Genomic DNA, 26,489 nt, shown 5'->3' on the forward strand with positions numbered 1-26,489 from the left:
AATCACCTGACCCATGATTTCCTCACTCGTGTCTGCTCAATGAAGCCCCATATGAAGCCCACGGGGCGTGCGGTTCCGGAGCCCCTGGGGAGTGGAAGCTCTGCCTGCCTCACCTCCCATGCTTTCTCTCCCACGGGCCTCTCTATGTGGTGCCTCCCTAAGGGCCATCCATTCCAATAAAACCATCGTCTTAAATGTAGTGTGCTTTCCTGAGTTCAGTGATTGTCCTAGTGAATGATCAAACCTGAAGTGTGATCCCTCGAATGTAGCCAAATCAAACACAGGTGCCGGCATCCTGGGGACCTGGGACTTGTGGCTGGCATCTGAGTGGGGGCTGTCTTGTGGGATGGAGTCCCTTGACCTGTGAGGCCCACTCTAACTCCAGGTATTGTTGTCAGCATTGAACTGAATGGCGGGATATCCAGCTGACGGAGAATCGTCGGGAAACATTATCTATCTAATCACATTTCCTAGCAAAGCAGCTGGAGCCCAGCCTCAGCACATTCCAGCGCCCTTTCCCATGCAGCCCACCCTGCCCTTCTTCCTCCTAGCCCTGACCTTGGGAGCAACTCCAAGCCAGCCTCCTCTCCTCTGTTAATGAGCACAGTGGAAGATGGCACCTTTGCTTCCCTTTTCCAGGCTTTGCAGATCTTAATTTCCCTCAACCACTCTTCCTTTGGGAGGGGTTCCAGAACCATCACTTCCCATCACCCTTCTTTTCTTCAGAACCAAATTTTCTACAGCTGCTCACTTCGTATGAAATAGAGGACTGAGAGAAGGCTTTGCAAGTCCTGTGGAGGCTGCAGCCGGCTGGGCGCAAGCCTAGTCATGTACCACAGAAGCCACTCATTCTTCTAAGACCTCACCAAGGACGAACCGTCCATCTTTGCTACGCAGGTTTCAATATTACAAATATTTACTACTTCAAATGCAGGAGGTAGAATAGGCTGGTCATGATGAATGAGTAGAATCAAGACCGCTAAGCTACCAGCAATTTACAGGTTGGCTCACGAGACTAGTAACAGTATCATATGTTTAGTGAGCCAAGCAGTCCACCAAGAGCTGACACCAACATCCACTCAACCATCACAACATCCCAGTGGGGATGATACCATTTCCTCCGTGTTGTAGTTGAAGGGACTAAGGCTCAGAGAGGTGAAGTGACTGAGTCAGAGCCACACAGCTAGTGCAAGGCAGGGCTGGGACTGGAACCCAGGTCATCTGTCTCCCGGTGCCTGGGCCCCTTCCACTCCATACTGCCAGAGGTCACTGCAGTGCTCCTGCTGGCACTGGCCAGTTAGGTGTCACCTTGCACCTCACATCCTCACTCACAGAGTGTGACCAGAACCAAAGCACTAACAGGATTTTGGAACTGGGTTGGTGCAGTTAAATTAGGTTAAATTCCAGCTGCTACTTTCTAGCTCTGGGATCTTGGCTATTTCACTTCTGTGAGCTGCAGTCTCCCTGCTGGTCCTGGCCACCTTGTAGGGTCTGTGGGGGATGGCATGACTGTGTGCTAAGTCCCTGACATACAATAAGTGCTCAATAGGTGGCAGCGGTCTGGTCCGCAGATGCCCCTGGCGGTGGGGCCAGGCACCCAGGCCGTATGCAGCCGGGCAGTGTGGGTCGTGAGGGCTGAGCCTGCTTATGCTTATTTAGCTGTCATATCACATTGCACAGCCATCTGCTCTCACCCCATAAATCGCCCCCTCGCATTGCAGCTTTCCAAGTTTCTCCGTTTCCTGAGTTTCCCGCATCCCTCGTCCCTCCTTCTCCAGCTGTGGCTCGTGTTTTTCCATGGGAAGGTTTCTTTCACTTACTGCATCTCTAACTTTCTCTTTTTCTTCCTTATCTGTCCATGGTGATGATCACAACACATCCCAATTTAGTCTCACCAGCTAATTTAATGTGTTGCTTCTCCCTCTCACAGTCTACAAGGCGGAGAGCACTGAAGCACGAAGTGGAACTCTTTTGCTATGAACGACCTCACCAATTATGAACCTCATAATCTGTGTGTGTGCCATGACAAAGAACAGAGGCAAGAGAGATGAAGCCCGACGGCCTAGATTCCACAAATCAACACACGCAGCCATGAAAACCCCAGCCCTGAAGGTGATTTTTGGATCTTTCTAGTCATAGGTAAATCGACTCATTTTTATTAAAATAACAAGTTGCCCCAGAAAAACAATTGCTCTTACTGAGGAAAAAATCGTAGCCACCTGGCAGGTCAGGTGCACAGGTGACTGTGTAGTGTAAGTGATGGCCTCAGCCTTCATTTCACAATGCTGCGGCGACGATTTTCTTCTTTTCCCTCTGCCAGTGACTTTTAGCACCTCTGTTTTGTACCCCACATTATCTTTTCAAGGGCATACAGCTGAGGCCAGGCCTACGAAGAAGGGCCTGCCACACGCCTCTCCACCTCCACAGCGGGAATCCCCACCTGCGGATCCGGAAGCTCCTGGTTGGCCGGCTGACCCCATCCAGCCCCTGCAGGGCCCAGGGACTGCCACATAGCACCACCTAGTGACATCCCGGGAGGCGACCCAGCCCTCCAGATCTGGCCGAAGGTGAGAAACAAGGGTGAGGGTGGGCTTGTGTGTGTGTGTTCAGGGGCAGGGGGGCCTCTAAGTGGGATCCCACTGTAGGGTGGGCAGCCAATTCCCAGGGTGGCAGGAAGCACCCGGTTCTCCTGCAACGTGTGCTGGAGGCGGTGGCTCCCCACTTATCATCTGGTGGGGAGGAAATCCACTCCACGCGGGCAGAGAGGGAGTGGGGGGCCCCAGGTGAGAGGAGTCCCAGGCGACGGTGGAACATCCCTGCCAGCATGTAGGAGAAGCCCATGACTTCAGGGCTGGTTTATTCAGTTCCACGGACATGCACTGAGCGCTGGATTCATGCCAGGAACTCGGCTAGGCTTCTGGGGTGGGGGGCACAGAGGTGGAGGGCGGCTCCTTCCCCTAACAGAGCTCAGCTTTAGTGAGGGAGGAAGGGGGCTGCAGCTGCTGGGCATTGACTGCAGAGTAAGTCGCTACCAGGAGTGGGTGCCCAAGCCTGAAGGAGGGAGGGAGGCTCAGGCCGCAGGGAGGCCTTCAGCGGAGGGGACACGGGAGGAGGCTGTGGGAGAGTCAGTCAGTGGGGACGCAACTGTGTGCATGTGTCCTACATGCATGTAAACACGCGTGTGCATGCGTGTGTGCATGTGTGTGTGCATGAGTGTGTATGTGCCTGGATATGAGAGTGTGTGTGAGTGCATGAGTGTAAGCATGTATGTGTGTGCACGAGTGTGTATATGTGAGTGTGTGTTTATGTGTGTCTGTGTTGTGTGTGTGTTAATATTTATGTGTGTGTGAGTGTGTGTAGCAGTGGGGTAGGGAAATGGAGAGGAGAAATCAGGATGAGGAGTCCACACAGGGAGTCCAAATAAAGAGGGTGGGGTCACTACAACGGTTCTGCAGTGACAGAATCCTGGGAACTCCAAGAGCAGGGGAGCCCTCGAATGACCTAGGTGGGAAAGACGGAAAGAAAGCTGCCGTCAGAGAGAGACGGCTGGAAGAGCTGGAAGGGGAGAGGAACTGGATTGTTTTGCTAGCGGGGTTGTGGCAACTAAACAGGGTGATCAACTCTCCTGGTTTGCAGCTGAGAGAGTTTCAGGGATGCAAGACTTGCAGTTTGAAAACCAGGACAGTCCCAGGTGAACCAGGACAAGTTGGCCACTGTACAGTCAGCACTATATTAGGAATTTAGGTAACATCTTCACCCACGGTGATGTGCTCAGCGCTTCCCAGTGCCCTCCAGGACCCCTCCTCTAGACAGGGGTAGACAGCAATGCCAGGACCCTCCTTGATGAGCCCCTCAACCAATTAATCATTTCTAACAGGAAGGAACCAGAAATAAATCACCCCACACCAGGAAGCGCGGTGAGAAGCGGCTGAGCGGTTGCCTTCAGGCTTGCGCGGTTTCATGCGGGTGCCTGCATTCTATTTGGGTGCCTGCACTCCGTCGCCAGCTCCCCGTGATAATGCCTGTTACATGCTTGCATTAATTTGGGTAGCCAAGGAATAATTATGAGATAAGGGTTATAATTTCTAAACCAGGCCTTTGTCTTAATCATCCTTAGCATTAAAATGAAAAGAAACTGCAACATTCGCGCTTTACCTCCAAATCAGAAACCCAGTAAATACAGTTTGTTCTACACTTGCCAGGGCCCATCCGTTTGCATTCAGCATTGTAGGATCCCTTTGTGTGCTGAGCTGAGCTGTGCTGTCTGGGGAGCACACCCAGAAATGCGAGGCTGCGCTGGGAATGAAGGTGCAGGTGGAGGGAGGGGTGGAGGGACAGGAAGAGGCGGGGAGCACCGAGTGGTCTATGTTCATTATTTGCTGTTGCACACGGGCAAGGTGTGGCTTTGGCAAACTCTAGGCGCATTTACTTGTCTTTTCGTGATGCATTTTTGGAATACATGAGCATATATATTTCTCACCCGTTCCTTCCTGTCTCTCTCCACCATATATAGGAGAATGGTTGCAAAGCCAGGAAGAATAGCAAAGGAGGCTGGTGGCCAACAGCTGCCCAACATCCAGCCTCCAGCTGTGTCCTACATCCCTAAATGACTCCTCTCAAGGTGGCGGGAGGGTTGAAATCTTGTCCTCCCTGGCAACCCACCCAGAGTAGAGGTGCCGTTGCAGGGCCTTGTCTGGTCCCTCCTGCTCTGCCTGGTGCTGCCCCTCTGGCCTTCTTCCCACAGAGGCCACAGCGTCACTCCCTGCTGGAAACCAGGGTGCTCACCATCCACACCAGTGCATCCCATGCTGGCTGCACAAGGACCACCCTGAGCTTGGCCTGGACCTGGCTCCTGGATATTTGCATTCAGCAGGTCAGGAGGAGTTGAGGAATCTCTTCTGAATGTCCCCCAGGTGGTCGGGATGTGCAGTCAGGCATGGGAACCCCTGGAAGCTGCTCACCTGGCATCTGCCATAGGCCATGTAAAAGGATGATTGTCCTTTTCTGAGAAATGCCTGAGATCAGGGACTGTGCCTCATCTCCCTTTGTGTGGCCCTGGGCATAGCAAAATGGGCCCTCCCTCTTACAAAGTTCAAAGGGCTTCAAGGGACCACAGAATTAGGCACAGCATTAGCTGGCACAGGGCTGCTTTCCAACAGACAGGAGTTAGGGCGGCCCTCCAGCTGCTCCAACAGGTGCTTCATTCTCAATGGCTGGCACCCATGGGGTGCTGGTTGTTACACATTTTAACTATCATGTCTCCTTTCAACTACTGAAAGTATAATTCTCATGAGGTGTGGGGTCAGGGACCCAAGTTCTTCCCTTTCTCCCTTGAGGCATCACAGCAGGTCTCCAGGGAACTGGGGGACACCGTTGAAATCTGGTCAGATGAAAATAAAAGGTGAAACCTATCTAAGGTGTATTAGAGGCCTAATAAAAATCCGCATTTTTCTTCTAGGACATGGTTATAACAGAAGCCTCCCACCTCCCTGAAAATACAATACACTTCTGACATCCTCCCAGTCTAAGAAAAGTCACCAATAATGTTCAAGCCATGGGTGGCTTCTGTGAAAACTCTGGTGAAATGATGACAGTTTGGCTGGCTTGGATGGTTTTGCTGCTAGTGTGAAGGTCGAGATATGGTTTCTATTATAAACCACGCTTTCTCGGATTTTGTGGCATTGCTATTTTAAATTGTCCTGCAAAGAGGCTTCCAGCCAGCGGGACTCTTCGGAGCCCGTGGGAGTGGCGGTTATGAGCCTTTGAGATGTGTTTGCCGCATGCCGCTCCAAAGAGATGTTTCTCTAACCATTTCCCTTTCTCTGTCTTTCTAAAACAGAATGTAATTGCTCAGGCAGCAGACCACTGGCCTGACCCCAGAGACCCCCTGGCCACACACTGCTTGCTCCTCGAAATGGGAACTGCAGGCAGCAAAGTCAGCAGGGATCCAGAGACGCAGACGTTCTCGGCGTGGAGCGAAGCGCTGGAGAAAAGCACTCAGTGGATGGGTTTTCTTTCTTCTTTTCTTTTTTTTTTCCGAATCACGTTGATTGCACTGCAGCCAGGCTGAGAAGGGTATGCTTGTGCTCCCATGCAGCTCACACAGACGGCCCTGGTCACCACCAGAACGCATGCAGCTTCCCGCCCCGCATCTGACTTCCTGAAGCTCAGGCAGGCCTGGACAATACCACACGAGCTGTCACTAAAGCTCCGAAGCCACGTTTTCTAGATTGTCTTGATTTCCCCAGATATTTTGGGTCCAGGCCTCACAGCCGTTCAACCACAGGCTTTAGAATTGAGCCTGGCATTTCATATCCTGTTCCAGTTTTCAAAATAAGTCTCTCCTCTGGAGAAAAATATCGGCCTCCTTTAGAAGCTTGGGCCTGAATTTGCTGCATTTCTCTCAAGTCAGGCAGGGGTCCGGACCATGTTCTATGATCTTTCACCAAGCTCTGGGGAAATCTTTCCCCATCCTACCTTCATGAGCATGGTGGCATAAGATGGACACTGTCCAGGAGAGGCTGCAGGAATCAGCCCCTCAGGGCTGTGTGTCTCGGCCTTGGACTGTAGCTCTGGGTCAACTGATGCAAGGAGAATTCGTGCTTTCAACATCTCTTCCCTGTTGAAATCTCTTCTGGAGCTCCTAATAATTAGCCAGGGTTGAAAGCCTGACTTCACTTTCTTCTCTGTTTACTTGGTGACTGGTTTACATGGTGACTGGTTTACACACCAGCCATGTGAACAACCTGTCAATAAGTAGAGTCAGGAATCAACTGCCTCAATGTTTAATAATTCGTACCACCCACTAACATCTACTGAGACTCTACTGTGTACAAGTTCATGATGGGAAACAAAAGTCGAGATGCCAAAGACCTGTCCTCAGGGAGCTTCCACTCTAGGAGGGCAGAGTCCAAAACAAACAAATGTAGCATCAGGTCTTACGGAATTCCAAGCTGGAGAGCATTAGCAACTCTTGAGTGTTTCCTGGTAGAGATGGTGTTTGATTTGGCCTTTGAAGGACAGGGAGGGATTGGCACAGAGAGGGCATTCCAGGGATTCTACTGATTATTTATTAGGCTGATTGAAGTTACTTGGGCGAGCTCGGTTACCTCTCCCTGACCACCAAATTCCCAACACTTAAGTGTTGCAATGGAAGAATTGTTTTCACAACCAGAAAAATTTTGGTTCTGGTATATGCAAATCACCCATGTTGGTGATAAGAAAGAAAGGGGTTGGGGTAAGGAAGAAGAAAAGGAGGTAAATTGGGCTTGGAGCAACTGTAGAGATTTTTGCAGTATGACATGAGCAAAAAAAATTTAAAAGGACGATGGTAGAACTTCTGTTTCTGCAAGTGTGAAGGAGCCGAGACGTAGCTCTAGACCCCACAGAAGCCAGAAGGGTGAGTCTGTAACTGGGAAACACGAGGTCAGAAACGCATTGAACATTCTGATGAAATGTTTGGAACATCTTAGAAGAACTGGGTGGGACTGTGTGCTTCATGGCTAGACTGGAATTCAAGTCCTGGGTTTGTTGCTCAGAGATTTGTAACCATAGGCATGGGACCTAAAATGATGAGCCGCCATTAACTCAGTAAAATTGGGATCGCAGTATCCACAATGCAGAGAGAGTGAACTGAGGAGGTACCTAATTCCAGATAGCCACTACTGTTATGGTTGTTATTGACCAAAATAAAAAAAAAAACCATATATTTATTATGTGTAAAACATAAAATAACTTGATGTGTATGTCATTGAAACTTTTGGGAGGACCATAGGGAGCTCTTTCCAAAGTCTACAATGATCCAGGCATGAAAAATTAAGATTGTTGTTCACAGCAACCAGTATTACTAATTAAAGGTGGATGAAATCACATTGACAGTCTATTTAGCGGGTCAGTGTAAGAATTTTCATGGAACTGCTCATGACCTGTTTGACTTTGTTCTTTGACTCTGTTCTTCCCATGAGCTGTGAATTACATTACCCTGAAGATAATGGATCATTACCTGGAAAAATTCCCTGTGGTTTCCCATTGAACTTAAGATTAAAAAATACCAAGTTTTTTGTTTTTTTATCTTGAGATGGAATCTCGCTGTGTCGCCCAGGCTGGCGTGCAGTGCTGCAATCTTGGCTCACGGAAACTTCTGCCTCCCAGGTTTAAGTGATTCTCCTGCCTCAGCCTCCCAAGTAGCTGGGATTGTAGGCACGTACCACCACGCCTGGCTAATTTTTATATTTTTAGTAGAGACGGGGTTTCACCATGTTGGCCAGGCTGGTCTCAAACTCCTGACCTCAGGTGATCCGCCTGCCTCGGCCTCCCAAAGTGCTGATGTTACATGTGTGAGCCACTATGCCCGGCCACAAAAATGCCAAGTCTTAAGATAAAAAATACCAAGTCCTGGGCCAATGGTCCCTTGCTTACCTAAGCAGCCCCATCTCGTTGCCACGTCCCCTCTCCTGGCTCCCCACACTTGGCCACCTGGCCCATTCTTTCCATTCCTCTAACTCTCAAAGGTCTTTCCAGCTCAGGTTCTTCAAGCAGACCGTTCCCTCAGCCTGGAGAGCACTTCCTCTTCCCGCCTGACCACTGAGAACTCCTCCTCTGGGTTTCAGCCTCAAGCTCTCTTCTCAGAGAGGCCCCCGTAGCCCCTCACCTACATCGGGCTCCTGTTTCCCCCACCCCAGTACCCTCTTTCATGGCAATCTCTGTGTCCATGACAGCCCTTACCACAGTGATTTATTTGTGTGGTATGTGTATTTATTTAGTATCTACTGTCTTCATGAGCAGGGAGAGCGGGAGGGGGACAAGGACTCCCAGTGGCTCCCCACTGTGGAATTAGAACTTTTCATTGGCCATCACATGTAGTCGGCACTTGGCACACATCTGCTGGTTTGCTAGGCGCGTGATGGCTGATGCACACGGCCTTCAGTGGGGGATGGAAGAGTATGCTTGAGTCTGCTGCAAACTGCCCTTCTCCACTTGTCATTTTGCTGTGTTGTGCCTGACTCTCCCATAATTTAGCATCACCGAGCCTGCCTCCTCAGTGTCCTTGGCCCACCATGACATTGTGACAACCCAACCTGCCCTAGGCCCCTGGGAGAGGGAGTGGCAGGGTGTCCAACTGAGAACCCCAGTGGAGCCAGCCTGGGCAGGGCTCCTGTGCTCTGGGGAAGAGCGTGATCTTCATCCCCTGGAGGGAAGACGCAGGGCAAAGGCTTTCCAGAGGACAGGGACCAGGTCTCAGGTAGGACTTCCGTGAGGAAGGCCCATTTCCTATGACAGGCTCAGGCTGGACCCATGGAGGCAGCCTGTGCTTTACCTCTTTCTGTTTCATCCTATGGGGATAAGAACACTTTCAGATTTCTCTCCTTTCAGGACAGGAGGCCGGAGAAAGGACTGACAGCAGCTGGAAATCCAGCTGGACTATTAAAGAGTGCAGGGGCAGAGGCAAACTGGGGGCCCCTGGCCAGGGGGCTTGCTTTACTATGGCAGGGTCAGCAGTCCCACTACATGACTGTGTAATCCCAGCACTTTGGGAGGCTGAGGTGGGTGGATCACAAGGTCAGGAGTTCAAGACCAGCCTGGCAAATGTGGTGAAATCCCATCCCTACTAAAACTAGAAAAATTAGCCAGGCATGGTGGCAGACACCTGTAGTCCCAGCTACTCGGGAGGTTGAGTCAGGAGAATCACTTGAAACTGGAAGGTGGAGGTTGCAGTGAGCCAAGATCCCGCCACTGCACTCCAGCCTGGGCAACAGAGCAAGACTCCGTCTCAAAAAAAAAAAAAAAAAGACAATCTGTTCCTGTCTTTATCTTTTTCAGTGACTCCTCTCTAAGAAATCCTGAGAAAAAGATGAACTCAATGAAGTCTTCCTGTTAGTGCCGCCGCCTTAAAGTCTGCAAGACTTAAATCGATGGTAGAAAGTTAGTGTGTTTTGGGGAGGGGCATTTTTACCAAGGAAACCAAATCTTCCATGTTTCTGGGATGGCGGCTATAGGCAGAAAGGAGTGGGGGACAGGACTCTAGTGGCTGTCACCCAGCATCACCGTGTCCTGACTCAGCTGTTTTCCTCATCATGGCTAAACCAGAAACCAGTCTCATCTGCCAGCCGAACTCAGACCTGGAGAGATTGCTTTCAGGCTGAGAGTCTTGCCATGCCACAGATGTGAAGTGTAAGCCAGCCCTGAAATGTCATCGCATGCACTGTGGATGGGTGTGTAGGTTTCAGGGCAAAACATAACGTTCTTTTACCATTTGGGGAGAAGTTTTGCAAATAGGAATGTGAGAGATTAATAGCCTTGGCACAGAGCAGAAACAAGGATATAGAATGGGGTTTTTAATTCTCTGTTGTCAAGAAAGTACAACAAACAATAGAATGATGTCAAAAAAAGAAGTTTAAGCCAGTAAAGAAAGAATGGGCACTTGTTTTTGGGATTTCTCAGAAAACAAATAAATAAAGCCCCAATGTTATACTAAAGTAGAATCAGAAATTATAACTTTTACATATGGTTTCTTCATAATAAAAATTTGCAAATTCCAGGGTAGAAGTAAAATGATTAAGATATTTAGTCTAGGAAACTGCAAAAAGTCATTAAAAGATATCGCAGTGTCTCTCAGGACTCAGGGACAATTATGATTTTCCAGAGAAACATATATGTTCATGAATATAGATGCTGTAAGTTATATTAATGGAACTGATTGTTCTCTTTGGATTAGCTTCTTGGAAGCTGAGAACCACATGTGTGTTCCATTTTATTTGGCTGTATGTTATTTGCAGAACTAACAATAACAGCTGGGTGTGCTGGCTCACACCTGTAATACCAGCACTTTGGGAGGCCAAGGCGGGCGGATCACTTGAGATTCAGAAGTTCAAGACCCTCCTGGCCAACATGGTGAAACCCCATCTCTACTAAAAATACAAAAATTAGCTGGGCATGGTGGCGGGCACCTGTAATCTCAGCTACTTGGGAGGCTGAGGCAAGAGGATCTCTTGAACCTAGGAGGCAGAGGTTGCAGTGAGCTGAGATCATGCCACCGCATCCCAGCCTGGCTGACAGAGTGAGACTCCGTGTCAAAAAGAAAACAAAAACAAAAACAAACAAAAAAAAAACAAGAAAACAACATCAAAACAAACAAACAAAACTAACAATATCCACGATGCAGAGTCATTAGGAGAATTAGAAACAGGAACTAGGATGCACTTAATTCAAGATAGCTATTATTATTGTAGTAGTTGCTGTTGTCACTGACTAAAATTTAAACAGAAATTTTTCTTGATGTATTTATTATCTGCAAGGTATAAAATAACTTTCTATGCATACCATTGAAGCTTTGGGGGAGGGGTCGTTCTAGAGTTGCTAAGGATCCGGGTGTAATACATGAAGATGAGTTTCGCAGCCCTTATCATTAGTAATTAAAGGTGTGTGAGCCACCATGGATAGTCTATTAGTGAGCAACCCTCATCTTTCAGAGCTAATCTTATTTTTTCACACCCTATTTATCTTATTTCTGATGTTCTTTTTTTTCTTTTTAAAGTTCCTGCTTCACTTATCTTTGAAATTACCTCGAATCTTCCTTTGGAAATGATTGTATATTTTAAAATGCTGCTCCAGTAATTGTCAATAGCTAGGCATTCTTCCTTTCTGGTCTGTGGCTTCTCCCTAAGACGCACAATACAGTACTGCTTAGCCCTTGCTAACTGATGGTCTCACTTCTGATTTACTCAGACAAACGTGTGTGTGTGTATTTGTCAATGCGTACAAAACACATAATAGAACATAACATGGTCAACGCTAATTTGTCAGTTTCCTCCACGGGAGCAGGTACTTGGACCCACAGCAGAGTACGGGGGCAGGAGGATGTGGGGGAGATGGAAGGGAGCATGTACTTGGACCCACAGCAGAGTATGGGGCGGGAGGATGCGGGGGAGATGGAAGGGAGCAGGTACTTGGACCCACAGCAGAGTACAGGGCGGATGACTGGGGGGAGATGGAAAGGAGCAGGTACTTGGACCCACAGCAGAGTACGGGGCAGGATAATGGGGAGTAGATGGAAGGGAGCAGTCACCTGGACTCACAGCAGAGTATGGGGCAGAATGACTGGGGGGAGATGGAAGGGAGCAGGTACTTGGACCCACAGCAGAGTACGGGGCAGGATGATGGCGAGGAGATGGAAGGGAGCAGGCACCTGGACCCACAGCAGAGTGCGGGGTGGAAGGATGGAGGGGAGATGGACGCAGAGCCAGCGGAAGGAGGACGTGTCCTCACACTTGTCACTGGGCATCCTGAGTGGGCCAGCGCAAGTCAGAATGGGGCAGAGACAAAATGGGGCAGAGACAAAAATGCTGTTTGTCCTTGCTCTCCCCTCACCCCTTCTTTCTGTTCTTTGTTTCGGGGCCCCAGTCTGCCTGATTCCTGGCCTCTGTTTCACTTTTGTCCTGTGATTGGGACCCTCTGGTCTGCACTTCAGCACAACTTCAGATCTCAGAACCAAAGCTGACCCAAGGCAGGAACTTCCTAGCCCCACTAGTCAGCTGATTAATGAGACCGAGGGGAAGCCGCTAGTGGGTTCTGGGCAGAAGCAGATTTACAGCTTATGCATCAAGGTTCTTCATGTGTGTGAACTTCTTCCAAATCCCTGTACCTAATTTTGTATTCATAATTGTGTATATTTTCTTCTTAAAGAGAGATCCCCTTCACCTTAATTCCATAATCTTCAGAGTCCTACAAAACCCGAGTCTGGCCCTGGCTCTGGTATGTATATTTTGCTCCCTGATAAAAGTAGGAGACGTGCAAACAGAACCCACACCCTTTCTTTCCTGCTTTGGAATGTCCTGATGGGATATGATGTGATGTGTGGAGCTGCAGCAGCCATCTTGTGACCTTGAAGAAAGCCAAGAGCATTGCAGAAGAGCTGGCTTGGGGCGTGAGATAATTGAGTTGCTGGATTCAGCAATCCTGGAATTGCCTGCCTCCAGACTTCTACTTATGTGGGATAGTAAATCCTTTTTGTTTCAGCCACATTTATCAAAGGGGCTGTGATTTATGACCAAGAACGTCTTAACGGATGTCTCAAGGTCTCCCAGTACTGCGTTTCATCACTCACTGGAAGGCCCAGCATCTTCATGCCAGACGTGTGGCTGCTGAGACACCATGTTTACTTTCACTGAGAGGATTCAGGGCTGAAGCTGCTTCCCCAGCACCTGTCACACCCTACTGCCGGGGGCCAAGACCTTTCTCGATGGAATTGAGACGGCACCTCATTGGTCATCCAGCATCTCCATAGTGACCTCTGGCCCTGCACTCCCCTACCTAAGCCTGTTTTCCACCAAGATGCCCGGATCACCTCTGCCCTCTTACACCCTCCCTGCCTTCCACCCCGTCTCTCAGCACAGGCGACTTCAGCTAAAGACCACGAAGTAAAGACGGATGCAAATAGCCAGCTAAGAAATGACTGACGGCTGGGAATTAACCTTCAGGGCATATTTGCTTTTAAAAATTCAAAGCAATTCTGCCAGAATTTTATGAACTGAAAAAAGTTCAAACAGTAAGCCCTTTGGTGAGATCTGGAAGGCTGGCATTGTGGAATACAGTGAGACCGGTGACTTGCTTGACTACATATGTGCTCTGTGTGAGGTCCTGAGCCAACCACTCTAAGTGATGATTTGGTGATCCCAACCTAACCTCACTCCAGATGACCTCACACGGTGTGATGAAGCGATGAGAAGCATTTTGGATTGTAGAGGAGAGGTCGTTAGGGAACAGAGGGACCCTCACCTTGTAAACCACGTGGCAGAGAAGCCATAGCTGCCTGAGGAGGGCCTCGCTGGCCTCTGCTCTGCAAAACTCACACTCCTAATCGGATCTGCTCTCTTCTCAGTTCCTTGGTGCCAGGTGCTTCTCTCTGTCTGAGAGCACCCAGAAGTCACGCAGTCCTCCTGCATGACTGAGGTTCATGTCACACAACCCCCATTTTCCCATGCCCATGTCCCAGACTCCCACTCACTTACCCAGTCAGCCTCCCTGCTGGTCATCACCAGCCTGCCTCCCAGGGTGGCTACCAACAGTCTGAGGTCTTCCACTTGATTGGCCTCAACCAGCTACTCTCATGTACCCTGGAGCCTGATCTACTAGGTTGGTGCAAAAGTAATTGTGATTTTTGCCATATACCGCAATTACTTTTGAACCAAGCTAATAACTGCAAGCTACCTTCAAATTCCTAAAATAAGCCGTGCTGTCTTCAGGAATGAACTGTAAACATCACTTGACCACAGACTCCCCTAAAGGGCAGGGCCTTCCCGCCATGGCCTGATATCACAAGCTGATGCCAGAGCTGGGGGAGCTTAGCGTCCAGGCCAGCCAGGAGGAGGCTGTGGAGGTCATTCAGGCCTCCACAGGTCCAATTAAAGATTGGAACAAAAATGCATGATAATCTCCTCTGAAAGATCCAGTTGGCATGCTGGGGACTCGCAGTCTCGTTTGCCAAACATTTCTCTTGAAGGTGAAAGCTAGCTGAGCCTCTCCTTGCTTTTGACTGCCCTTGAGCAATTGCTTTGGTTCACAGTAATTGTTCCGCTTTCAAGCAAACAGGTTACATTGTAAGCCCAGTAATCGAGTTAAGGCCCGTTTGTTAAAACACAGGGAGTCTGGAGCCACGAAGTCTAAACCATGACTCTGGGTTCACATCTACAGTTGTGTCTACAAAGTTACCCGATCAAGACTTTTGATTCTCTAAAGAAAGACACAATGCAACCAATGATGCCTACATGAAAAAATCTTTTATGTGTAAAAACTTGAGTAACTATTATTTCACGTTGGACTGTTTTATAGAATTTGCATTGTGAATAAATTGGTGCATATTTCATAATTACCTCAGTTATGAACCAGCCTTCATCAGCCACTAAAGTCAAAGGAGAGACAAACTTCCCTTTCTTGTAATAGAACCTGCTTGGGATGGCTTCTTTCTCATAGACAGTCATGTGTTCCACTGTGCTCAGCTTGTTATATACCTGTAAGGAAAATCAAGGGTGATCAGTTTCACTCTCTTAAATACGTGTGAATATTTACTGGAGCTAGGGGAGAGGAGAACGTACGTATAAGACCAAAGAAAGAAATTGCCAAATACTTGATAGACTTGAATACGTAAAAACAAAAAACTTGTGTGTCTCAAAAAGCCAGGTGGCTTTATCCAGGGAGGCTGAAGATCCACATACTCTCTGACCTAAGAAGTTGACTGTGAGGAACAGAGTGAAATCCCTCAAGCCTGTGCACCTGTAGACATGTGGACCAATGAACCCTGCAAACTGGAACAGCCCAAATGCCCAGCGAAAGTGGGGGAGAGAAAGAATTCATGGTGTGGTTCTGTAATGGAATACTCTACAGCACTGAAGACGAATGAATTATAGCTACAAACACTCCTGGAAGATTCTCAGGGATCTCAGCTTGAGAGGGAAAAAGAAAGTTGCTGAAAATACAGACAAAATTATTCCAATTCTATATTTCTTATTATAGTTTGAGCAACTACAAAACTAAACAGCATATATGGTAAAACTGTAAAGAGAAGTTTTAATAATTTAAGACAGTGGTTTCCTCTGAGGGGGCAAAAAGGGGGATTGGGTCTGAGAAGGACATACAGATGTCCCAGGTAATGGTAATGTTCTATTTCTCAAGTGTTGTGAGTATAAAGGGTCTGCTGTAACATTACCCTTCACACCTCATTCATTTTATAATAACGTCGAAATGCCCATGCTCTAATATTATTTATGTCTAAACTCCCATGCTGATTTTAAAAGGAAAGTAAGAAATTGGTCTACCTAATATTAAATATCACAAAGATCAAAAAAGATTTGTTCTTTAACTTGACCTAGAGCCTATCCTACTTGCACATGAATCTTCAAAGCACTAGTAATTGTTTGCCATTAATTACATTGCTAATTTCATGATGAAGATGCAAACTTGGTACATACTTTGTACATCTGTCTGCCTCAGCCTCCCAAAGTGCTAGGATTATAGGCTTCAGCCACCGAGTGTAGCCCTGTACATATTTCTTTTTCTTTTTCTTTTTTTCTTTATATATATATATATATATATATATATATATTTTTTTTTTTTTTTTTTTTTTGAGACGGAGTTTTGCTCTTGTCACCCAGGCTGGCATGCAATGGCGAGATCTTGGCTCACTGCAACCTCCACCTCCTGGGTTCAAGCAATTCTCCTGCCTCAGCCTCCCAAGTAGCTGGAACTACAGGTACCCACTGCCACGCTGAGCTAATTTTTGTATTTTTAGTAGAGACAGGGTTTCACTATGTTGGTCAGGCTGGTCTTGAACCCCTTATCTCAGATGATCCACCTGCCTCAGCCTCACAAAGTGCTGGGATTACAGGCATCGGCCACTGTGCCTGGCCCTGTACTTATTTCTAATAGTAGCAGCCACTTAAATATCTATGGCTAAAATTAAAATCGACTGACTGATGTTGACTTGGCCTTTAGCCAAATCAGGCATACATTTCTGGGCATAACTGAAGATAAGATTGAGTTTATCAATTCAACTCTGTAAAATAATTTAGTGGATGGTTTCTGACGGCTCCGTGAGTTATGATTTTCCACTTAAGGAAATCTGGAGTTCTTAAGGAAAGGAAGATGCATTTGCAGAAGGATTTTTGTATAAGTGAAAAATCTGGCGACACACAGCAGGTCTCACAAACTGTTGTGTCCGTCACATGACAAACTGTCGCCCAAACATGGCCCCCGCTTTTGAATACTCTACCAACTGCTTTGGCTGCTTGCAATGCCTGACTTGAACACTACCTTGGAAGGAGCTCTCCCTAGCTCAAAAGCTGTTGATGCCCAAGTTCTGGAGACAGCACGTTCCTAAGTGCCAAATTGGAGACAAGGATGATCTTTCTTGCCAAAAACAACAACAACAAAATACTTATTTTCAAGAACCTGCCAATGTGTAAAATACTGTTCCTGATTTCATATTTTGGGAGCTCATGGGAACACTGCGTACACATAGCCCGCACCTATAGTTCCTGACCATGGGGCCTGAGAACAAAGGGCCGTCCCCCTGGGCATGGGGCAAGGCTGGCAGCAGTGGCATTGTGGGCATCTGTGTTCCTCAACCCCAAATAGACAGATCTTATAGGGAGTAGGCCCCATGAGTTATGATTTTCTACCTAAGGAAATCCGGAGTTCTTAAGGAAAGGAGGATGCATTTGCAGAAGGATTGGGCTAAAGAGGTGAGACCCCGGCCTCCACCAGTGCTTAATCCTTACTAATGACTGTCCAGAGCCAATCGCATCGCTGCAGTGAGGATGGTGAGAGAAAGCAGGCCAGCCAGGACCTACTCCTGGCACCCTATGGTTGGCAACCTCCAGGGGCAGCAGGTTGCCTGCCCCCAGGAAGACAGTTGCTTCCCGCCATGATCAGTTTCATCTGGGAGTGGGACGAGCCACAAAGCCCATATTGGGAAGTGACTAGGAACTCAGGGACGAGCAGCCAGCAGAAGGTGCCACTTGCTCCTCCTCCCTTCTCAGGGTAGGTCGCCAGCTACTGCTGGGGAGAATATTTGTTTTGAGAGCAGGGGAAGCAGAGGTCTAGTCATCCCTGACGCGGGGCAGTGACTGTGGGGAGCTTTATCCCCTATCTTGGCACTGTGGGAACTCAACCACACCCAGTGCAGGGCGGTGACCGTAGGGATCACCCTCTGGTGGGGATCGTCATGGACACTACTGTCCTTGCAGGGGGCTCAGCGTGCTTCCATATCCCTCACAGCAGCCAGGAGGCAGCTATGACGACACCGCCATGCTCACGTACAGGGAGGCAGAGGGGCCAGGGTGGGGAGCTGGTCTGGCTTCCAACTGAACAGAGCTGGGAACGGTGGCTCCTGACATAAGGAGATGGGCACTTCATACAGCCTCAGCCCTTCGTTCTTTACCCTCTCGTTCCCCACAGAAACAGATCAGCCTGGCAGCAGCCTCCTTCCTGAGAAAGGGCAGCCTAGGGATGCTGCTGATGCTCCCCAGATGCGCCTGAGAAGTGCTGCGTTTGGGCCTATAATAAAACAGCCCTAGGCTGGGCATGGTGGCTCACGCCTGGAATCCCAGCACTTTGGGAGGCTGAGGCTCGGATCATGAGGTCAAGAGATCGAGACCATCCTGGCTAACATGGTGAAACCCTGTCTCTACTAAAAAAAACTACAAAAAAATTAGCCAGGCGTAGTGGCTGGCGCCTGCAGTCCCAGCTACTCGGGAGGCTGAGACAGGAGAATGGTGTGAACCCGGGAGGTGGATGTTGCAGTGAGCCGAGATCATGCCACTGCACTCCAGCCTGGGTGACAGAGCGAGACTCCATCTCAAAAACAAACAAACAGGCCGGGCGCGGTGGCTCAAGCCTGTAATCCCAGCACTTTGGGTGGCCGAGACGGGTGGATCACGAGGTCAGGGGATCGAGACCATCCTGGCGAACACGGTGAAACCCCGTCTCTACTAAAAAAAATATAAAAAACTAGCTGGGTGAGGTGGCGGGCGCCTGTAGTCCCAGCTACTTGGGAGGCTGAGGCAGGAGAATGGCGTAAACCCGGGAGGCGGAGCTTGCAGTGAGCTGAGATTCAGCCACAGCACTCCAGCCTGGGCAACAGAGCAAGACTCCGTCTCAACAACAACAACAACAAAAACAAACAAACAAACAAAAACAGCCCTGGTGAGGTCCTGTACGGTGCTTCCTTGATCTCGTTTAATTCTCATGACATTCAGTGGAGTAGGTATCATCATGCCAATTTCAGAGAAGAAAAAACAGAGACTTGATCGAGGTCACTCAGGGAGTGAGAGGCAAACTAGATAGTCTGTCCCCAGCATCTGAGCTCCTGACACTGCTCCGTATGTCAGTATTAAAACTACAAGAAAAGTCCGGGCGTGGTGGCTCACGCCTGTAATCCCAGCACTTTGGGAGGCTGAGGCGAGCTGATCACCTGGGGTCAGGAGTTCGAGACCAGACTGACCAACATGGAGAAACCCTGTCTCTACTAAAGATACAAAATTAGCCGGGTGTGGTGGTGCATGCCTGTAATCCCAGCTACTCGGGAGGCTGAGGCAGGAGAACCACTTGAACCTGGGAGGCAGAGGGTTGCAGTGAGCTGAGATCGCACCATTGCACTCCAGCCTGGGCAACAAGAGTGAAACTCCACCTCAAAAAAAAAAAAAAAAAAAACCAACCAAACAAAAAAAACTACAAGGAAAGGACACAGTACAAAGTGGCGATACACAAGGGCCCGCATGGCCCCCCTGCACCCGCTACGGGCCTGTCTTGCCTCAGAGTGCTTTCCAGGGGCCGGCCAAAGGCTCACAACAGGTCCACGGTCCTTCACTTGCTGCAGGTCGTTCAGGCTGATGTACTTATTCAGCTCAATCACTTTGTCCATCCAGAAAATGTCGGTCATTCCGTGATCCGAGAAAATGATGACGTTCAGGCGGTCCTGCAGGCCCCGCTCCTGTGCGGTGGGAAAAGGCAGTCATTATGGCACAACAGAGAGGCTCATACACTCAGAAAACTTTGTCAACTGCAAACGATAGGAGAAAGGCTATCTTCTCAGTTCTGTGTTTAATCATCTACTATTTTGCCCTGGTGAGACCCAGTTCAAAACCCACAACAGAAGCCCTTTGCAGAGGGGACTGTGAAGCTCAGTCCCATTCAATTCGTGCTGACACCTTACACAGCACTTTCAGCTTTTTAAGGTCGACCCTCTGTTTGCATCTTCTTTGGCTCTTTCAACAAACTTGTGTGCTTGTTTGAGAACTATCACGTGCCCATGTTGCAGATGTACAGGATAAAGCACAGGAAGGTAAAGCAAAGGCAAAAACAAAACCAAACACTTGTAGTCATTCAGCAAAAGCATGAGGTAGAATCAGCACTGGAACCTGTCTACACGCCCAGCTGCTACCAAACTTATTAGGATTCCACAGAGCTGGGTATCTCTCCAGCCGAGCCAGGCAAGAAGGCACACCTAGGTCCACTGGCCTGGCTATGGAACAAGGGATCGCTTGGTACCGCAGGAGGCACTGTGTGAAGCAGAGGGACTCGTCAAGCCTGTGCCGGCCCCGTCAACCTTTAGCAGTAAAAGGGAAGATGTTGACAGGCATGACTGTGGGGGAGACAAACAGAGAGAAGGCCAGGCCAGGTGTCTTAGCTTCAGGTCACCTGGATCCACTTGGTCATGTACTTCAGGACAGTGTCTACAGCCTTGAGAGCATCTTTCCTCTGCGGAGATGCAGGCCCATAGTGGTGGCCTTCCACGTCGATGCGCTCATGGTATATGGCTGCCAGGTCAGCCCGGCCACTCCTGGAGGGACAGAGGAGAGAGCCATAGGTGAGGGAGGCCCCTGCCAGCTTGCTCCCTTATCACCCCCATAGCACTCTGTGAAGGTGTTCACACTCCCCGAAACCTTGTCCCTGGGCCAGGCAAAGCCAATACCCTAAAATAAATGAGGTCAGATCTCCAAGGGAAACACACACACTGAACCAAGAATTGCTGGTCCTGAGCACCTTGGTGATTAAAGATTTCTCATCATGCCTTGGAGAGGGGGAAGATGTGATAACAGGCCAAGGATAGTTATTGCTGCATCGTCGCCGCCTGCTGTCACCAGGTCAGAAACACTGGAAGCTGTTATTTAAATAACTACTCTTCAGTCATTGCTGGACTCTAAATCAAGCACTACATCGTGGGCCTAATTGGTTGGCCAGGATAAGAACGGCATTTCCACAGCAACTCTGCAGGAGGCAAACAGATGAGTGTTCAGGGCCTGGCATCTGTGGCCCTCCCTCGGACACTTGTTCTATGGGGGCATGTGAGGGGTCAGCTCCAATGTGGATATCGAGTGAATTCCAGCAGTGACCACACCTCTAGGGGCCCAGGAAGACCCAGTTCTGACAAAACTCCCCTTCTTGGCTAGAGTATTGATGGTAAAAATCCAAGCTGTTTCACCCTCATTCTTGGGTTAAGAAGGACTGGGAGCGAGTGATCTAAATTGGAGCAGGAAGCTTGCAGAGTCCATGAGAGGGGAGGAATAATGTGGAATGTTCTCTCCTCCCTTCCCACAGTATTTCCACTGTGACTCCCTCCCCAGTGCTGGCTTTTCCACAACTTCCACACAAAGCACCTGAAATGGATCAGGGTGATGATGACGATGGTGATGGTGGTGATGATGATGTTAGCAGTGACTAACAAAAGATGCAGCAATGGAAAAGGAATTAAAGCTCATTTCCCTGCTGGGAGTCTACATGGGTTAATAACTAATACTCTTGGCGGATTTTAAACATACACTTGTGCGCACCCAGATGAAGCACACGGCCTCCTCTGATATGGCCTCCCCAATACTTAAAACATGAGGAATTAAAGAATGTGTCCTGGAGCCCACAGGGCCTCGGCCCTTGTGGTCCACAGGGGATGGAAAAGAGTACCACGGTAGCTCTGAGAGCTCGGTCTGCCCGTCCGTCATTAAACCACTCCTGCTCACCCTTCAGGTCCCTGGAGAGACACTGCACCTTCCAGGAAGCTTCCTCTGGTGCCCTGCGGCTAGACTGAGCAGCCCTGTGTGTGTTCCCATAGCACCCTGGGTTCGCTTCCGGGCCATGACTTTTCATACTGTGCGGTAATTGCCCACTTATGTGTCCTTTTCCCTGTCTAAATTGTGAGATTCGTTCACTGTAGGAGCCAGGACGCATTGTCCATCGTATCTGAGCTCTAGCCTGGCATTTGGTGCACAGCAAGAGCACTGTTAACTGCCCTGTAACTGTATAATCACAGTCAGTGCTCAATACGTGACAGCTCCTATGGGTCAGGCACTACGCTGAGAGCTTTTACCCACATTATCTTATTTAATCCTCAAACAGCCATGAAAGGTAGGAATGTCCTGAACAGAGAATGCAAGACAGTTCCTGGCATCACACAGCTAGTAAGAGGTGGACCAGGATTCAAACCCTGGTGCAGCTCACTCCCAGCCCCAGAGCACAACCACTGCAGACTCTGAACTCAGTAACCTGCCCAGGCCAACCGAGAAACATTCTGCTTAGTCTTCACGATCTTTTCGAAAAGGATCTTATTCTCTCACGAGAATCCTACCAACCCCTAGAAGGCTAGGTGTGAGAGAGGCGAGAGGGTGACAGTGACATCAAGTCTCTTTCCTTTCTGCACGCTCAGTGCTCTGTCTGTGGGTTGAATAGGCCTCCCACGTCTGTCACTGCAGTGAAAAGTATCCTCATAGAAAAGCACTTACAGGTTTCATAGATGAGGAAATAGGCCTAAGAGGGTTCGAGATGTCACTTAAGGCCTCACAGACCTCTGAGACACAGCTAGAACCAGAAATGCAAGCCTTCAAATCTCCAAAGTCAGGATACTTTTAACTCTAGCAAACTGGGCCTTTGAGCATCCACACGCACTCCATCCACTCAACTGGGAGCAAGTCCCAAGAATGTTCACCTGGCATCTTCCTTCATCTTCCTTCATCACAGTCAAACCCGCAAGAGGTACATTCTTTACATGCCCTCCCGGGTGCCCTGAGGTGAACTTCACTCACAGTTTTGAGGACACATGGGTTTCAAGTTAAATGAAATTGCTAGTCAAATGTTCTTTTCTCTTTTTAGAATAAAACAAACTGCCCCCTGGTTAAAAAGACCCTTTACCACCCTCCTCCACGTTGTGGATTGGATTAGGTTATTATTTAGGTGTTTCTCACAAATGGCATTATCCTTATTCATACTCACTAATGTGTGCATGACTAATCCAAACTCCTTCTGCCTCTATAGATAGCAGAGAATACAAAGTCACTGTAGGGTCCCACAAATGTGTAGGTGGTTGGTAAAACAGACAGCAGCATTGTCACACATGTGCCAACACTCTTTCAAGGCCCAGGTTCATTAGACTGATAGGCTGATGGCACTTCTGCCATTGCAATCTTTGAACACAGGGAAACTTCCATAAACTCTGTCCTTTGGATAAGCCTCAGCATTTCATTGCTTTAGGTACGTGCACGTTTAGCATTTCAGATGTGCCTGTTCACACAGTATGACATCTGTTTAGGTGTCCACACTTCCAGAGTGGGCTTCCATGTAGGGAAAAACCCGATTAAACTCAGTGGTGACTTACTACAGTGAAGAGTTTTCATGAATACAGTTTACCATTGCATTAAAGTTTAATGAATGAACTAATTCTAGGTCTCTTCGTGTTAGATACCACATCTTAGTGCAGCACTCACTGTCCTGGTTTCTTTAAGGCTATTACCATATTCACAAACCTCCGCATCAGCCATTATGTATGACACTTTACCTGATGGCTTTTGGTCAGGAAGCTGTCAACCCCAGATGCTGGGAATCCTGGATTTGGGATGCTCGTGATTCAGGGATTACTTGTCTTTTGTGAAAGGATTACACGTTGACATTTCATTGACTCATTAGGACCCTATGTCTTCAAGGGCTGAGACCTCTTGCCTATCTAGTTTAGCTGACAGATGCTTGCCTGCCAGCTGTTTTCCACGTGGATCTTGTTTCCATCCCAGGTCAGCTCATTTGCAATGAACTGGTTCGGTGAGGAGTGACGAGTAGCCATGCCTGCCCATCTACTACTGCCCATTGACAGCTCTAAGGTCCAGGAACCATTCCAGAAGGACATGTGGCCCCAGCACTGTTACCTGAGAGCTGCAAGGGGTTCCTAGCCCTGGTGTTTCTGGGACACCTGAGTCTCCCATCACCTGTCCCGATTTCTTTGCCATGTAAAAAGTTCTTAATATTCTTTCCATTTTTCTTACTAAAGTGGGTGACTGTTGAGAAAAATGATCCAAAACTTAGAAATAAAGCCTACAGTATGATTTCCTGTCTTTTCAGTGCCGTGGTGAGCACTGTCTAATAAGCTTGCTTGAGTCACCAGACTGAACTACTGATTGGAGTTCAGACTCTAGAAACCTAGCTGTTAACTTGTAGGAAACTGATAAGATGAAAATTATTTTTGTCTGATGGAGGAAGCAGCTCTAACATTATGGTTTGATTATCCTCCATATTATTAAGCATATCTGCATCAAACAACAATTATCCCTCATCATTCTCCATCCTTCTGTTTCTTGATGTGTGTGTGTGTCTCATTTTCTCCTTATAAGCAGCTTTGTCATGCTCCTGATTCCCCTCAGCAAGAAACTACATTGAACCTTGGCATATTCCTCATACCCAGATGTACTGAGCCCATAACAAGTCTTAATTTTGAAAATTCTCTTTTGACAGGGTCATTGGAACCAGACAAATCTGGGATCAAACTCTGGCTTCTCTTCGAACTAACCTCGAGGCCTCAGATGAATGGCAAGATTATCTCCAAGCCTCCATTTCCCCATCTGAAAAACCTACTTGATGTGGTGTGGCTGTGTCCCCACCCAAATCTCATCTTGAATTGTAGCTCCCATAGTCCCCATGTGTAGTGGGAGGGATCCAGTGGGAGGTGATTGGAGCATGGGGGTGGTTGCCCCCATGCTGCTATTCTCATGATCGTGAATGAGTTCTCATGAGATCTGATGGTTTTATAAAGGGCTTTCCCCCCTTTTGCTTGGCACTTCTCCTTCCTGCTGCCATGTGAAGAAGGACATGTCTGCTTTCCCTTCTGCCATGATTGTAAGTTTCCTGAGGCCTCCTCAGCCCTGTAGAACTGCGAATCAATTAAATCTCTTTTCTTTATAAATTACCCAGTCTTAGGTATGTCTTTATTAGCAACATGAGAACGAACTGATACACTACTCAAAGGGTAACATGGTGTATTAAACAAGCTGATGGGTATAAAGCACTTGGCACATAGTGAAAGGGAGGGGAGGGGAAAGAAATGCCTCCTATTTCTCTCTTCCCTCCAGGTGGCCCTAGATCGCTTTTCCTGAGTATGTGGCTGAGCAGGGAGGAGGAGCCAGTCTCCTAGCCCCAGCCTTATTCCTGCTCCTTCTTCCCTGTACTCCACAGGGAGGAGGGACCAGGCCAGGACAGGGGAGCTGGCTTCCTGGTGGCCCATGGAAAGAGTTGTGTCATCCAATCCTTCATTAGTACAGGCACCACTGAGGCTCTGGGATCCTGAAGGCAATCCTTTTGAGCTGTCTTCAATATCCTGGAGCTTGACAAAGGATTATATCTATACACAGTCTATGGCTGTGCCCACTGGTCCTGCAGCCCAGTTGTTTCCTGACTGACACTTTTGTGAGGCTGCACAGTGAGTCTGCTATACAAGCCTGGAAGCAGTTGCCCAGCCCACTGTGACTGCCCCCTGCCTTCCTCCACCCACCCTATGAGCCATTCAAGGCTTATTTCAGCTTTAGCACCATGCACCTTTTCCTGCCCACTGAACCATGAATATCCTGCAAATAGGACTTCCTGGAGGATGCGAGTAAGTCATGCAGATCACAAACCCTGTTTCCTTTTCAGCCAGGGTAAAGGGCCATGTGTGTGGGGCGCTGCCTGCAGAGCGCCATGTGTGATGGGAGGCACATGGCTCTAGTGCCTGGGCTGCAGGCTGTAGACACATGACGCCTGAGCAGGCTGCAGAACCCCAGGCTTTAGGATGGCCCCAAAGAGAAGACTTGCAAAGGGGCGCATCTGGACTCCCTGTCACTGTCTCAATTTCAGGGTGTCTTAGAAGTGTGAGCTGGCAGAGACCAGGGTGAAGGACTGAGGAGTTGACCCTAGAGCAGTTCTCAGTCACTGCGTCCCCAAAGCGGGCCTCCAGAGACTAGGCCCTAAGCTGCTGTAGAAAGAGCTGGGCTCTGGCTCCACCACTGGCTGGCTAGTGAGGTCCAAGGAGAAGTATTTAACCTTCAGAGAGCCAGTGGCCTCTTTTGTAAGGCGGGGAGAGAAATGCCTACGATACCGTAGACATGAGAACCAAGTGGGTTACTGGAAATAAAGCCCATTGACACAATACTAGCCGATTGCTGTTAAAGCACTAATTCCCTTCCCTCCTCCTTTTCCCTATTCTAGAAATTGTCCAAGTTCAAAGGTAGCATTACACAAGCCTATTTCTGGGGTCAGTAATGCATTATGAACACTGGAAGGCAGGGCCTGGGTCAAACTTGGATGAGGGATTATCCTTCCTACCACAGGCTGACCTGGATCCTCTGCTGAAATGTCCCTGGGCAGACCTCTATGTTCAAGATCTTAATAGCCTCTCCAGCTTTCTGTCAAAGCCCATCTATCCTGGGTTCCATTCTCTCTGTCTCTCAAGCTAATAGCAAAGTGGATTAAAAAAAGACGCTCTGTGAGTCTTGTAGTGACTTGGAGAAATGTGAGTGCATGTTTGGACACTCATGTATGAAAACTCCAAGTGCTCCTCAAATTATAGTTAGGAATTTGCAGTAGAGCTGAAGAGAAGTCAAGAGGTGAGCTGCGGCATTCTAGACACGCTCCTCTTTTAGGGGTCTCTGATGGACAGATCAATAATCCTACATCTTTGCTAGACACACATACCAAGAGACTTAATGATTCCT

At 48.5% G+C, this 26,489-nt stretch overlaps 1 protein-coding gene and 1 long non-coding RNA gene across 4 annotated transcripts in view; one reads left to right on the forward strand and one right to left on the reverse strand.

Moving 5' to 3' along the window:
• Nucleotides 1-26,489, reverse strand: part of ENPP6 (ectonucleotide pyrophosphatase/phosphodiesterase 6) — a 120,904-nt gene that overhangs the window by 9,453 nt on the left and 84,962 nt on the right. For 2 of the 3 annotated variants that reach the window (XM_015451064.3, XM_005556391.4), the window contains 3 exons: nt 20,191-20,332; nt 19,304-19,483; nt 14,868-15,005 (listed from right to left, as the gene is read on the reverse strand). In XM_015451064.3, the coding sequence (XP_015306550.2) occupies nt 14,868-15,005; nt 19,304-19,483; nt 20,191-20,332 (460 nt within the window). Of the gene's footprint in view, nt 1-2,135; nt 3,502-14,867; nt 15,006-19,303; nt 19,484-20,190; nt 20,333-26,489 lie in introns of those variants that run through there. The other variant, XM_074040805.1, reaches the window with a different exon arrangement.
• Nucleotides 1,929-7,871, forward strand: LOC123573670 (uncharacterized). Its single transcript, XR_006698399.3, has 3 exons — nt 1,929-2,139; nt 2,366-2,567; nt 5,840-7,871. It is a non-coding gene; the product is annotated as an uncharacterized lncRNA (long non-coding RNA).

Source organism: Macaca fascicularis, chromosome 5 (genome assembly GCF_037993035.2).
Source record: "Macaca fascicularis isolate 582-1 chromosome 5, T2T-MFA8v1.1".
Taxonomy (NCBI): domain Eukaryota; kingdom Metazoa; phylum Chordata; class Mammalia; order Primates; family Cercopithecidae; genus Macaca; species Macaca fascicularis.